At 38.2% G+C, this 14,416-nt stretch overlaps 1 protein-coding gene across 1 annotated transcript in view; it reads right to left on the reverse strand.

The window, feature by feature from the left end:
* Window positions 1–14,416, reverse strand: part of EIF2AK3 (eukaryotic translation initiation factor 2 alpha kinase 3) — a 72,630-nt gene that overhangs the window by 26,597 nt on the left and 31,617 nt on the right. The window contains exons 3-10 of the mRNA XM_087820687.1: window positions 12,049–12,243; window positions 9,966–10,096; window positions 7,609–7,840; window positions 6,266–6,428; window positions 5,148–5,288; window positions 4,168–4,290; window positions 2,647–2,876; window positions 2,199–2,311 (exon numbers count right to left, since the gene is read on the reverse strand). Coding sequence (XP_087676813.1) covers window positions 2,199–2,311; window positions 2,647–2,876; window positions 4,168–4,290; window positions 5,148–5,288; window positions 6,266–6,428; window positions 7,609–7,840; window positions 9,966–10,096; window positions 12,049–12,243 — 1,328 coding nt within the window. The remainder of the gene's footprint in view (window positions 1–2,198; window positions 2,312–2,646; window positions 2,877–4,167; window positions 4,291–5,147; window positions 5,289–6,265; window positions 6,429–7,608; window positions 7,841–9,965; window positions 10,097–12,048; window positions 12,244–14,416) is intronic.

Genomic DNA, 14,416 nt, shown 5'->3' on the forward strand with positions numbered 1-14,416 from the left:
TGCTATTTGCTCTAATGGGATGGCCTACTTCTTTGTACCTAATGAAACTATTCTTACTTCATTCTGCTCATCTCACTACCTCTGTAAGCCCTTCCAACACCCCTGTGTCAATGTTCTCATAGCACTTTGCACATAATACTTTGAACTATTTAAACTTAATCTCAATATTTTGCAGTTATTTGTATGCAGCTCACTCCCCCCATGACCATTGGGTTGTGGGGGCCCTGAAAAACAGGAATGCATTCTCATGTCCCTTTGCATTTTCAGAGCCTGGGTTTACCTGGCAAGTAGAAGGTCTAGCAAATATCTACTAAATAATGCATGAGTTAATAAGTGAATGAGTGAATGCACACAGTGGAAGTTATCCTTCCAGCCCTATGGGGAAGAGTTGAATTAGATTATATTTGAAATCCCTTATAAAGCGAAATTTACTACTTATGATTTGCACTCATGTTAATTTAGTAGTTGGCTTGGCTGGTTAGAGCATGGAGTTAGGGAGTAGAGGCAATAGATCCCAACCCTCCATGGACCTCCACAGAGAATGAAGAGTAGAAATCTGAACCCCTAAAAACTGCAAGACAAGGCACTTCAGTACAAATCTATCTCCCCAACTGCAAAAGCCCATGAAATTCATGTTCTACTCCTGGAGGGCCAACTGAATTATCTTCCTATGTTAAAGAAAACATTCATATGAAAATGGATCTATCTTCTGAAAGAGAAACATCTTATATATGCTTATAGACTCTATACGTATCAGCTTGTTGAAGGTCCCAACTGATAAACAAAAAGTTGGGACCAGGACTCAGTACTGAATCCAGAGCTCATTCTCTTAATAATGCCTAGACCATACTAGGCACGGAACATACACTAAGTATTAGTGCAGAGCTACTGTCTTTTAAAAATAGCTCTACCCTTCATAATAAAGAAAGTTAAAGGGAAATAAGGCCACTTGATTCTCTTCATGACAGCTGAGATGTATCTATTCATCGTCCCTCACTCCTCCCTCTGTCTCTACCTACCTACCTCTTACTCACACATGAATTAGGGTTCAATTAAAACGTGATCTCATTTATGATGCCCTCTTGAGTCATCACAACCAGAGTTAGTTACTTAGTTCATGGCTTTTTCTAATATCTTTATGTTTCTTACCCAGTATTATCTCCCCCCCTAGACTTTAAGGCCCTCCAGGAGAGGCCCAGTCCTTCTTTCTCCCTCAGCCTGAAATACTGTCCCCCAGTGTTCAGAGTAAATGCTGAATAAATGATGAATGCCTCTGTAGATCACCCACCAGGAGCTGCCGGGTACCTTATTCTCCACCCACTCACCGCCTGCTGGTATTGCTGGCCACCCACACATAGTCAGCATCTTTATTGGCAAGGATCGGAAAGCCCCTACCATTTGTTGGGCACCTAGTAAATACTGCTTTAAGAAATGAGCAGTTAAAACAAATTGATCACACATTTTAGCTATAATTTTCAATCTTTTCTGTCATAAAACCATTACACTACTTATTAAGCAGGAAGTTTCCATATCTTTTCCTTGTCCTAATTTACTAAAGTACTAAGTATAATACCAATACAAAGGGGAAGAGCAGCGATAACCATGTAACATGAAAAGTGAACCTCAGCACCACTTCCTGTCTCATGCGCACCAATATCTGCACACGTGACACACTGCTCAGAGGCTCTACTTTTATTTCACTTTCAATTACTCAAACTGACTACTTGTTAGGCAACTCACTTACCTCTTCTGCTTTTAAAAATGTTCTATTCTATTGGTATATTTCACCCACCCTCCTACTTCTAACTCTAGACAGAATAAAGATGAAATAACTGAAGATTAAGTAACATATGGAGATTTATATCATAGTCTAATAACACAGTGATTATTATTTAGTGTTCTTAATGCCAAGCTCAGTATATGGTAGACCCTCAACAATTAATTTATCTGATAAAAACTTAATTTGGTGGCTGAAATGCTAAACTTCTGTAACACTCCATTTGTATCCATTTTAGGGTACATACCACTTTGAATAAGTTTAAGTTACCTGAGGGTTAAATCTATGTTTTATTTTCCTAGATATTCACACATTTAAAAACAGTTAAACAAGATCTCACTTTGGAGGCCATCTCTTCGCTGATCCAAACAGTTGCCACCAGAAGCTGTAGCACATGCATGTGTTATGACCAGACTCTTACCGTGATATATATCCAGAGTTTTTCATGTCGTTCCAGCTGCTGTCATTAGTTTCTCCACTCAGAGAATCATACTTATTTTCAGTCTGACACTGAGTCTCAGATTCCTTCCTTTGCTGATAAGGTAGGGGGAAAATCACTATCAGTACAAAGCTGAATGAAAGTCAGCTAACTACCTTAGGCTATAAAATAACATTGAAAAAAGAATAATAATATTGAGAAAAAGAAAAGCTTTATAAGACAAAAAATACGGCATGTCCCTTGTGAAATGGAGGGGCATGGCAGGGTGGGGGCGACTGCAGTGGTTGATGAGTAATGCAAAGAAGTGGAAACGGCATGCAGGCAACAGGATTTTATGGTAAAACTTAAGTAAATGCACCCTCTCCCCCCATACTTAGTTTTTAAAATTCTCATCACTTTGAAATAAATTAGATTCCAAAATATGTCTTACTCTGTGAGGGTGAGGATGAAAAATTCTGCGCACAATAAAAGTTGTTGCTATGATACAAAACAGAATAGTTCCAGCTATTTCTTTCCACCAGTGTAAGAGGAGAACAGGGTCCTTTTTGCGGACATTCTTGCTGTAATTTGGGTTCTCCAGAAATCTGACTGTGATGTGTGTGTTCCTTGTGCTCCGTTTGCTCCTTTCCCTCTGGTAGTATGGTAGATAATAACCATTATCTTCAAAAACAAACATTAAAAAGTTGTTTTAATTTCTAAAAAGATAAACCAAAGTAGATTCATCTTTAATTATTAAAAATTATCAATTTTCCTATGACTTATACATTAATTCCTTTTGTAAAAGTTTCATCTCTTTAACACATTCCATAGCCACATTCATGTGACTTTTTCATTATGCAAATATATTTTCCTTTATTCCATAAGCATCGTAAATTTTCTTTACACTAAATAATAAGAGTAGAAAAAATGTCCACGGTATCCCACTGATTACCTCAATAATTAAATCCTTTAAATGCAAGAAAGTACTCAACTTTCTTGAAGGGTTTTAAACTTTACTTTCATTTAGCATCAATCACATGCCAGATTTTACCATGAATCATTCCTGATGGGCTGAAAGGAAAACATCTCCATCACACCCCTTGGTTCATTTCACGCTGAGTTTGCCCTAGAAAGTGGCCTTTTTGTCTCCTCTATTGCACTATATGGGCAGATTACACAGCTCTCTCTTACCTGGAATTCTGATCAAGTCAGATAAAGGCTGCTGTTTCTAGTTCAGAGCGCTTTGTTTTCTATCAATTTAAGTTCTACAATAATTTCCCAGTCCTAGCATCTCAGGTAACTGATGAGGACGCTATGTTTTTGTCTAATGCAGATGTTAGGGCTTTTTTATATCTAACCGTTCAAAAGACTTTCGTATTATAAATATACCCTAACTTTAAATACATAGGAATGTATTTTGTGCCAAAGTTCACCTATTCTTGACGTTTGCAATAATTTTCCTTGTCTCAGAACAAAATGAAAACCACTTCATTTTATAGCATTTTCACATAGCTCTATGGAGACACCTGTTTTCTTCATTATACTGACTGATTTTATATCAACTATACTATATAGGCTGAAAATTAAATAAGAACTAGTAAGAAGAACTAGTGCTTACTGAACCCTTATTGCCAGGCACGGTGTGAAGGCTGTACATGCATTATCTCACTTGGACCTCACAATACCCAATAAACAGACATGAGGATCGCCATCCTTGGTTTATGGATGGAGGAACTGAGACAGTCAAGTTAGGTGCCCAGCCCAGTATGTGGCAAAACAGAGCTGAACCCTGGCAATCTGACTTTGGAGTTTGTACCTTGGCCGCCATTCACAATATTGCCTTCCATGGTATTTTACTTTCTACCTCCCAATTGACTACTTTTCATTTGAATTCTATTAATTAATTTCAAATTAATACAGAAATAAATTAGAAGCAACACAGCATTTTCAATCCAAGAGTAATCACACTTACCATATGGATACTGCAAGACTGAAAGCGCGCCATTACTGTACTCTTCATGAGAAAACTTATCATTACTAAGACATTTGTCAAACTCATCAGGCCCCACCAAGACAGGAGTCCTGGAAGGAGAATCTAAAAGAAAACGTAAAAGCTTAGCTGCTATGACTTTCACAAAAACCCGTGTACCCCATTCATTCAAAAAACAGATATTCAACCACAGTTCAGTTCAAGCGTGTAAGTCAAACAAACGGCCCCAGGCTCTCTCCCCTGAAAAGCATCTTGTAGAGACAATGAATGAATCCTTCAAACAAGTAATTAAAAGCGTGTGATAAAAAATGTACACAAAGTACAAAAAGATAACTGAAGAAAGTAGGTGGCCTAGTATTTGATTTCAATTTATTAAGTGTTTCAAAGAATATGATGTGACAACCAGATTATTTTTTCATAAATATTCTTGACATAAGTAGGTTAAGAGCTAACTGATATTTCAGCATAGCCAGTGAATGGTTTAAAGTTTTTCTAAGTTGTACAGAGAAATATTTTATTAACACTGAGTTCTAGCGAAGCAATTGCTGTTTCAAGTTTTCAATTGCTGTTCTAAATGCTAATTAAAATTCATTCACATCTGCCTGGCCAGAGTGGCTCAGTTGGTTGAGCGTTGTACTGTGCACTGAAAGGTTGCAGATTCAATTCCTGGTCAGGGCAAATACCTGGGTTGCAGGTTTGATCCCCAGTTGGGGCGCCTATGGAGGGCAACTGATCAATGTTTCTCTCTCTCTCCCTCCCCACCCCCTTCTTCTCTCTAAGCATGTCTTCGATGAAGATTAAAAATAAAATTCATTAGCATCTGAAATACCTTCCTAGTCAATCAGAAAATATAGAGAATATAAAGTTGTGATCTCTGTGACACTCAATGCTAGGGCAAAGACACTCATGATTAGGCCTCTGAACGTGTTAATAAACTTTAAAAAAGTTTACAATTCACTTACGAATTAAGGGTTTCCATTTGATTGTTGGTAAAGGAATAATTGCATTTTCATTATCAACAGATTCCAAGGCCTTGGGATTTGTAGGAAACTTTTCTGAAATTCTGACTGATGACTGCAGATACAGCTGGCCTCTGTACATTCCTGAATCAACCAGAACACTGTCAATTATGTTTAGAATCAAGCACTAATAATTTTTCAAAAAGGTTCATTTTGATTTAATAATATTAGATTAATTCCAGTTATCTTTCATATGTTATACAGCTCTTTTCAAAGAAGAATTATGCCTGATGCACTCAAATGACCCAAAGACTATTCAACAAAAATATAGGAGGAAAGTTACACACAAGGTCCATACAATGTTTCTCACTGAATAACAACTTTTAGTCAATACTGAAGAACTCATTCAGTAGGAAAATTCAAAGAAAAGAAGTCAGTGTACTTTTATGAGACTAACAACTTAGATGAAGTAACATCTCCTTAAAGAAACCTAAACACCTATAATTCCAGAGACACTGCTAACACTTCAGTCAAATATCATCATAACACATGTGTGACATGTTAATCTTGTAAATTTTTGCATTTCATTGAGAATGGGGGTTCGCACACTAATAGAGCTTAAAGAAGTTTGTGAGTATCTGACCACCAAAACTAGTTCAAATACTTAGATTCAAGGTTTTTCAAAAGTTATTATATTAAAGGCTTTCAATTGCCCAGAAACACTCCAAAATTTTATTTTTATGTTTCAGATAAATTGTACAGATACACAGAAAAAAACCATAATCTTTAAGGGAGGAGCAAATTGCAAGTACAAATACAAATGTAGAAAGTTTTAGACTCTGAGGATATATCAGTAATTTGAAATCATGCTATATATATATGTATAATGGCAACATTTTTAAGCCTTCCTAATATATAAGTCTCGGTGAGAAAAAAAAGCTATAGTAATTAAGTTTTGGAATTGGATAACTGAAACAAAATAGCACGAATGGAAATCCAAGTATAGATCTCAGGGCAACCTAAGGCAGAGAATGTATTTAGGAATTAAAACTACTATAGGCACAATGTAGGAATCAAATCTAGATGTCAATTTGTACTATCACTAGGTAAGAGACACTCACCCAAGTAAACGCTGTTTTCTGTGGCTCCTCGGGCAGCTTCTACAATGTCTTCTTCATCTTTTAAAACATCATCATTAGACGCATAACTTGTATCATCAAAAAGACTGATGGGAATGACTTTGCCGTCCTTGACCAACCAAGCAGATGCAATGGGAGTACAAAACTAAAGTGGAAAAAATTTTAAAAATAATTTCAAGCATTATTTATGTACTCCAAAATTTGATTTTAAAAGAAATCAAATTTAAAATTTTTGTTTTACTAGAGTTATTGAGGTATAATTGACAAATAAAAATGTATATATTTACAGGGCAAAATGTGATATTTTGATATATACATACATTGTGAAATGATTAGCACATATCAATAATCAAGCTAATTAAAAGACCCATCATCTCACATAGTTATTTTGTGTGTGTTGTGAGAACATTTATCTACTCTCTTCATTTCACAATGTATGTGTATATCAAATCATTACAATGTACAAACCAGATAGATACAGTTTTTATTTGGCAATTATATTCAATAAAGCTAGAAAGTAGTTTTTTAAAAAAAGATCTATACTCTTGCCAAATTTCAAGTATACAATATAGAATTATTAAGTACACTTGTCACCATGCTATCCATCACATCTCTAGACGGCAGTCATCCTGCATAACTGAAACTCTGTACCCTTGACTAGCATCTCCCATTTCTCCTTCCCCCCAGCTCCTGGCAATCACCATTCTAATCTCTGCTTCTATGGATTCAACTTTTTGATTCCACATATAGGTGAGATGAAATGAGATAGGTGTCTGGCTCATTTCACTCAGCATAATGTCCCTCGGGTCCATCAACGCTGCAAATGACAGGAGTCCCCTTTTTAAGGCCGAGTACTATTCCACTGGTATATACACGCCCACATTTTCCTTACCCGCTCCTCCCTGATGGACACTCAGGCTGATTCCCTACCTGGGCTATTGTGAATAATGCTATACTGACCATGGGAGTGTAGGTATTTCTTTGAGACACTGATTTCACTTCCTTTGGTAATGTGCCCAGAAGGGGGATTGCTGGATCATATGGCAGGTCTATTTTTAATATTTTGAGGAAATTTCATACTGTTTTTCAGTGGCTATGCCAATTTATATTCCCACCAGCAGTGTACAAAGATACACTATTGTACACTATTCACCAACACCTCTCTTTTGTCTTTTTCATAATAGCCATTCTAACAGGTATAAAAACACAAATTTCTTAAAGAACAAGTTAAAAATCCAAGATGGTAGTTATTTCCTGCTACCCAATGTGTTTGGTCAAACTGATAAAGGAAGAGACAGTTCATAAATTCTCAGTGGTTCAGGTACCTGATACTCCCATTCCAGATGTCCTCCCTTCTTGCTAAAGGCCATGACCTTCCAATCAGTAACAGAGACTTTTATCACTGTATCCACTGTGGCAGCTTCCTGTTCTTCCACATCTGAGATAATTTCAGACTCTTTGTTCAGAGTGGGATTCAAGGTGCTTTCAATAAATCCGGCTCTAGTTTCCATGTCTGGAATATACCGAAGTTCAAAGTGGCCAACACTGAAATTCCACCTTAAATTTACAAATGCAGGTTTTAGAAATTTACACTTAAAAAAAGGGGGCCAAATAAAGAACTTGTCTAGACGAAGACAGCAGACATTAAAATTTGGTGATAAGAACAACTCTACACCATTTTCTGGAAAGAAGCGCTGTTAATTTATGCCACAAGAGGGCATAACTTTGTCCTGACCCTTTAGAAACAAGGGCTTGGAAAGTTGTGAGCTGACATCAGTTATGGAACAGATTTTCTCTCAAAAATTAACAAATGTTCACATTTCAAAACCAGAATGATTTTTTCAAAACACATTAAAGTCATCTTAAAGTGAGGTAGCATGAAGTCAGCCTTACTTCTTAATGAAAGCCTGGGCACTTTTCATTCAAGTGCAGAGAAATTACTATCTCCCAGGAAAGCAATGTAAAAGGCAAGGTGACTACACCAATTTTAAATTTATGTGAAAACATGTCCCAAAGAGCAATGTGACCTGTACACCACACCTAAAGGTCACACACCTTACCTCCAATCTGTACTGACTGAGAGCTGGTAAGTCACTGAACCTTTCCTGAGTTTTGGTGCCCTTATCTATAGTGATAACGATAACGTTCCTCCATAATTATTTACAGAAAAATCACTTAACTATTAACAGTATAAAATCTTGTCACTTAGATGTAAAATGGCCTGGAAATTACATCATCTAGTAAAAATATATATACTTAAGGAACATGGGTCTAAGAACCCAGATTCTTCCTATACTGGTGACTCAAAATTCTAATTAGTTTGAATACCACCTGCTCCTATGGTAGCTGAGCATCCAGGAAGCACTTGAACACTGGAAAAAACAAGACCCTCTCAAGGAAGAAAAAAGGTTAGGCTGCCAGCAGATACAAAGCCCTACTCACAGTCCAGTGAACATAAAAAAAGAACCTTTAAAAAAATTTTTTTGAAAAATATATCTTTATTGATTTCAGAGAGAGGAAAGGAGAGGGAGAGAGAGAAACATCAATGATGAGAGAGTCATTCATCTGCTGCCTCCTGCACACCCCTGACTGGGAATCAAGCCCACAACCCGGGCATGTGCCCTGACTGGGAATCGAACCCGGATCGCCTGGATCCTAGGTCGACGCTCAACCGCTGAGCCACGCCCAGCCGGGCAAAAAAGCATTCTTAACTGAGTTAGAGAAAACAACTTTCAGGAAAGGAAAATGAATTCTATTGTATCATATTAAACTAAATTTAAAAGCTTGGTTCACTTTTCAAAGAAAAAGATGGGATCTAAAATTATTTTTACTACAAAGGCAATTTAACATCTAATTTGTATGTGATTTAAGAACAGCATATCTTATCCAATTATCTTATTGTTAATCACATATTTAAATATAAAAATTACATAAGAAATTCATTATTTGAAGAAAAGAAAAAAGAAAGAAATTTGACCAAATAAATTATACTTTCATACTTTAAGAAGAAAATAGACTAAAATATTATTTTTAAAATGGGGTAATCAGAAAAACTATGAAACTACTACATACCAGAGAGAATTCAGAGTCAAAAAGGTCCAAGCTGAAATAAAGCACATTAGCTTTCTCTTGAGAGCTTTTTGCACTGAAAAAACTTTGATCAGTAAGCTTGCTATGAAAAATAGCATTAACTTAGACTAAACTCATGCCCGGCCAGGTGTGGCTCAGCGGCTGAGCATCGATCTAGGATCCAGGAGATTGCAGTTCGATTCCTGGTCAGGGCACATGCCCGGTTTGTGGGCTCGATCCTCAGTCAGGGCCTACAGGAGGCAACCGATCAATGATGACTCTCTCATTGTTGATGTTTCAACTCTCTCTCTCCCTCTCCCTTCCTATCTCTGAAATCAATAAAGATATACTAAAAAAACCCAAAAAAAAAACCTAAACTCATATGTTGTCATTATTTAAGATTCCTTCTAGTTACCATATCCTAAAGCATATGGCGAGAACTTGTTAATAATCATGAGGCCATTTTTAATTCAGGGCTTACATTTTTCTTAAAAGAATAGTAAGCTTCTAGGGAACAAAAATAGTTCAGAAAATATGCAAAGAGAAATCTGATGAACTTTGGTCTTGGTGTGGTTCTGAATAATACCAGCAGCAGTCTGATCTGAATACGCACTTCTCATTGCCACTGCGAGGCCCGACAGCTCTAACAGTTTTCTGGGTGCGTTGCAGAAGCAGGATGTCTTCTTGTTCCATTTCATCACTGTCCCATTGGCGACAACCCAAAGCTGAACAGATGTACCTCACCTGAAAAAAGATTTAAAATTAGTAACAAAACAACAACAACAAAAATACAAGTTACAGGAGACCAGAGCCATTAAAAGAATCTCTAATTTATATTTTAAAAAATGAAAAATGTGTAAGAGGTACCCAACTATTAAGAAGCATCAGTTAGATTACCAATTCCTGAAATGAGTTATTTAGAACCATAAAAGTAGCAATGAATATTCCAGGGGATGATTTTAAGGATTTAGATAATTTTAGTTGTACTTTGAGCATCTCCATGGAATATACAAAGAGAAATGGGTAACCAGTTTTGATCTTATCAGTATCATTAATACAATTTCAGATGGGGTAAAAAAATCAACCTCAGAATTTCTACATAACATATATATGCAGTTGGTTTTTGAAAATGTGAACCTTTTTTAATAGCTGCAGTACTTCAAAGTACCTTATTTATTTATTTATTTATTTATTTATTTTTAAAAATCCTCCCCGGAGGATATTTTTTTCATTGCCTTTCCGAGAGAGTTTTGGAAGGGAATGAGAGAGAGAAACACTGATATGAGAGAGACACATCTATTGGCTGCCTCCCACATGCTCCCTGACTGGGGCAGAGGATTGAACCTGCAACCGAGGTACACGTCCTTGGCTGGAATCAAACCCGGGACCCTTTAGTCTGTGGGCCGATGCTCTAACCATTGAGCAAAACCAGCTAGGGCTCAAAGTACCTCCTTTAAATCTTCATTAAAAGAAAAAGGAGCCCGGCCGGGCATGGCTCAGCGGTTGAGCGTCGACCTGGGATCCAGGCGATCGGGGTTCGATTCCCGGTCAGGGCACATGCCTGGGTTGCGGGCTCGATCAATGACTCTCTCATCATTGATGTTTTTGTCTCTCTCTCTCCCTCTCCTGTCCTCTCTCTGAAATCAATAAAGATATATTTAAAAAAAGAAAAAAAAAGAAAAAGGAAGATTCTGAGTATGACCCAAACTAAAATCCTCACAGAAAGAAGCACACCTGCTAGACTACCAGAATTTTGCAGAAGGACGTCAAATCAGAGAAGCGAGGGTCCGGCTCACTGCAGTGTTTACAGGTGAGAGCCCTGAAGCATACGGAGGACGCGAGGCCTCTCAATGCACTGCAGTAGGGAGTGGAGCAGAAAGGCATCTGTAGTAACAACTGCTACAGGCCTAACACTCAGGCAGGGAAATCACTCAAGTTTGGAAAACTCAAGGGTCAAAAGATAATTTTTCTATTCTTCCCTGTTTTAGTCTCAAGTCTACATATAAAATAATCACACATATCAAGGTGCTAAGGAGTTAAAAAAAGATTTTTACCATTCTGAAAAAGATGTTTTTAATTGGTTATTCCTAATAGTGGATTTTTACTGCAAGATCCAATCTTAGAAGCAGATTATGATCACACCCTAGGAGCTAATGATGGACAAAGTCCAGGTCTTGACAGCATGACTTTGTTGTCACACAGATCAAGTCAAATCTGACCTTGGAAGTTTCTGAACCTTTTAAAGTCTCGGTTTTCTTGTCTTTGATATGAGTACAAATTTTCTTCTTATATCCTCTTATTATAGAATCAAACTAGATAAAGAAATAAGTGGTATGATTATTCTTAGAATTGTTATTAATCTTTGGAGGGCTCATCTGTCCAAATGGAAAGAAAAATATGGAGCCCTTAGGAATACGGTGAGGACCTCAAAAGAATGTACAGTAAATGCACCTGACACAGCAGAACATGGTGTCTTCCTCCTGCTATCCCGGCTCTGCTGTTTACTCTGTTATCTTGGCTAAATTTAGTTTCTCCTAATAACATTTCTCCCTTTCTACTTTATAGATCTTTTATTAAACCAAATGATATCTTTGGGGAAATTTTTAATAAACCTCAACCAGTAATAGTATGGTTTAAGGAATTACTTCTATCCCCATTTATTATGATTTCTCCCCAAATTCAAAAATTTCACTCACCTTTCCACTATATGCACCGAGTCCATATGTAGTGAGAGACTTTCCTCCAACCAAAACAACATCATCTCCAAATTTATAAGACGATTCAAGAAGTGATTCGACCGTAAAAGGAACTGTTTCCATGCTCTCTCGGTCTCGGTCCCACTGGAAGAGGTCTCCGCCCAGGGAAGGAATGATCATCTTATTCCCGAAAACCTAAAACAGAAACCACAGTTTAAAAGGACCTTCGCTGTAAGAGGTGTAACCGTGAGCTGGAGTCATGAGCCTCTTCCTCAGCAGTGCAGCTCAACCAGAAGTTTAGAAGAACTGCCATCTCTCCAGGGGCCTCCATGAAGTTCTCCAGTATGGCTTTTCTAAAACTGTTTGCCAGGAGTGTCTCATATGACACATGAGTTACCAAAAGAGGGTTCTGTGATCACGAGAGTTCAAGAAGAGGTTACCGCCGGGGTTTTCACAGTGATTCGCGTGCTAACGTAGAAAATGATTTTCTAGTGAGGGGACAGCTTATGCAGTACTCTCCAGCCTATTTTACCCAGGCCAATTATGGCCATAAGCTCAGATCCAAGAACATGGTTGATTCACGCAGTGTCTCATCCTTTCTTGTACTTACTTTCTCAAGTCTGCTATGTGCTAGAAGCCTGGCAACTGAACTTAATGATTTTAGGCTCTCAGTTGTCCTTCCTCCTTAACAATGTTTACCAAGGGCCTACTATGTGCCAGGTACTGTTCTGTTGTTTAGGATAGACCAGTGAGCAAAATAAATAATAAAAATAATCTGTCATTCTGGAGCTCAAACTCTGGTGTCAGCAGACAAACGAGATAATGAATAACTACAGGGTAAGTTAGGTGATAAATGCCAGAGGGAAAGAATAGAACAAGATAAAGGGGACCGGCCTTGGCTGGTTTGGCTCAGTGGTTAGAGCGTTGGCCCGAGGACCAAAGGGTCCCGGGTTCAATTCCTGGTCAAGGGCACATACCTCAGGTGCATGTCGGATCCCAGTCGGGCGCGTGTGGGAGGTGGCCAATCGATGTGTCTCTCTTACATCGATGTTTCTCGCTCTCTCTCCCCTCCTCCTTCCTCCCCTTCACTCTCTCTCTAAAAAAAAAAATCAATGGAAAAAATATCCTTCGGTGAGGATTAAAAATAAAAAAGATAAAGGGGACCGGAAAATGTGCATGTAGGGGGCGAAGGGACAGTCAGCAAGGAGTTAAGGGTAGATGCCACTGAGAATGTAATATCTGAGCAAAACCTAAACATGAAGAGTTAATCATGCTTATTTCTGGGGCACACCCTTCACCAAGAAGGACTTACGGTGCAAGTGTGCCCATGACAAGGACAGCGAACAGAGGCAAGGGTGGAGGCAGAGAGAGAAAAGAGAAGGCACGAGATGAAGAGGAAGGTTGATGGCAGTGAAGGTGTTGAAGGCGGTCAGATCTGGGCTCTAACTGAAGGAAAGGCCAACAGGATTTTATAGCGGATTCCTGTATGGAATGAGCAAAAGAAGAGCTCAGCAAGAGTTTAGTAAAGGTTCTGGCCAAGAATAGCTTTTCCTTGAGAAAGCGTATCACTGCCTGGCTTGGTGACACTGAGCCTTCGGTATTTCAAATGCAACGCAATCTGATTCACTTTTCTAATGACAAAACGATTTCCCTGATCACCCAGGCTCAAACTTTGGAAAAGGGGAATAGGAAAGAATGAATTAAAAATAATAATAAATAAGGCTCCAAACAAATGTTGGTCTTAACATTTTTTAAAACATTTCACTATGCAATCTGTAATACTTTAAACAAAAATAAAAATTAAATTAAAAAAGAAAGAAAAAAAAAAAGATCAAACCTCAAAAAACAAAAGCCAAAAAACATTTCACTATGCACTTCCTTGTTCCTTACTCAGAATCCTTCCTTCAAAGCAAGGACGGGGAACCTTTTTTCTGCCAAGGGCCATTTGGATGTTTATATTATCATTTGAGGGCCATACAAAATTATCAACTTAAAAATTAGCCTGCTGTATTTGGTCAAACATTTAATAAACTCACCCCTAATGTGGTGGCTGGAACTGCTTCCCTTTGGTGGGGCCTTGGCAGGGCCAGACCACGATTTCTAGGGCCTCAGCCAGCCCAGGGGTGCAACGTTCCCACCCCTGCTTTAAAGCGATACTTCCTTGAAAACTCCCACACAGAAGATAAGAGTTGTAAGTTGGTGCCCAGCCCACATCCCCTCCCCTTCCCCGGCTTGCCCCACCCGCTGGGGTTCTGGGGGACAGGTTGGAAACCACTATTCTAATCCACTTCTATCTTTCATTTTCTACTTCCAAGCTTTCTACCTCTTGTTTGAACTACTGTAAGAGCCTCCTTATGCCTCTTACCTG

This window comes from Miniopterus natalensis, chromosome 9 (assembly GCF_054644295.1).
Source record: "Miniopterus natalensis isolate mMinNat1 chromosome 9, mMinNat1.hap1, whole genome shotgun sequence".
In the NCBI taxonomy this organism is placed as follows: domain Eukaryota; kingdom Metazoa; phylum Chordata; class Mammalia; order Chiroptera; family Miniopteridae; genus Miniopterus; species Miniopterus natalensis.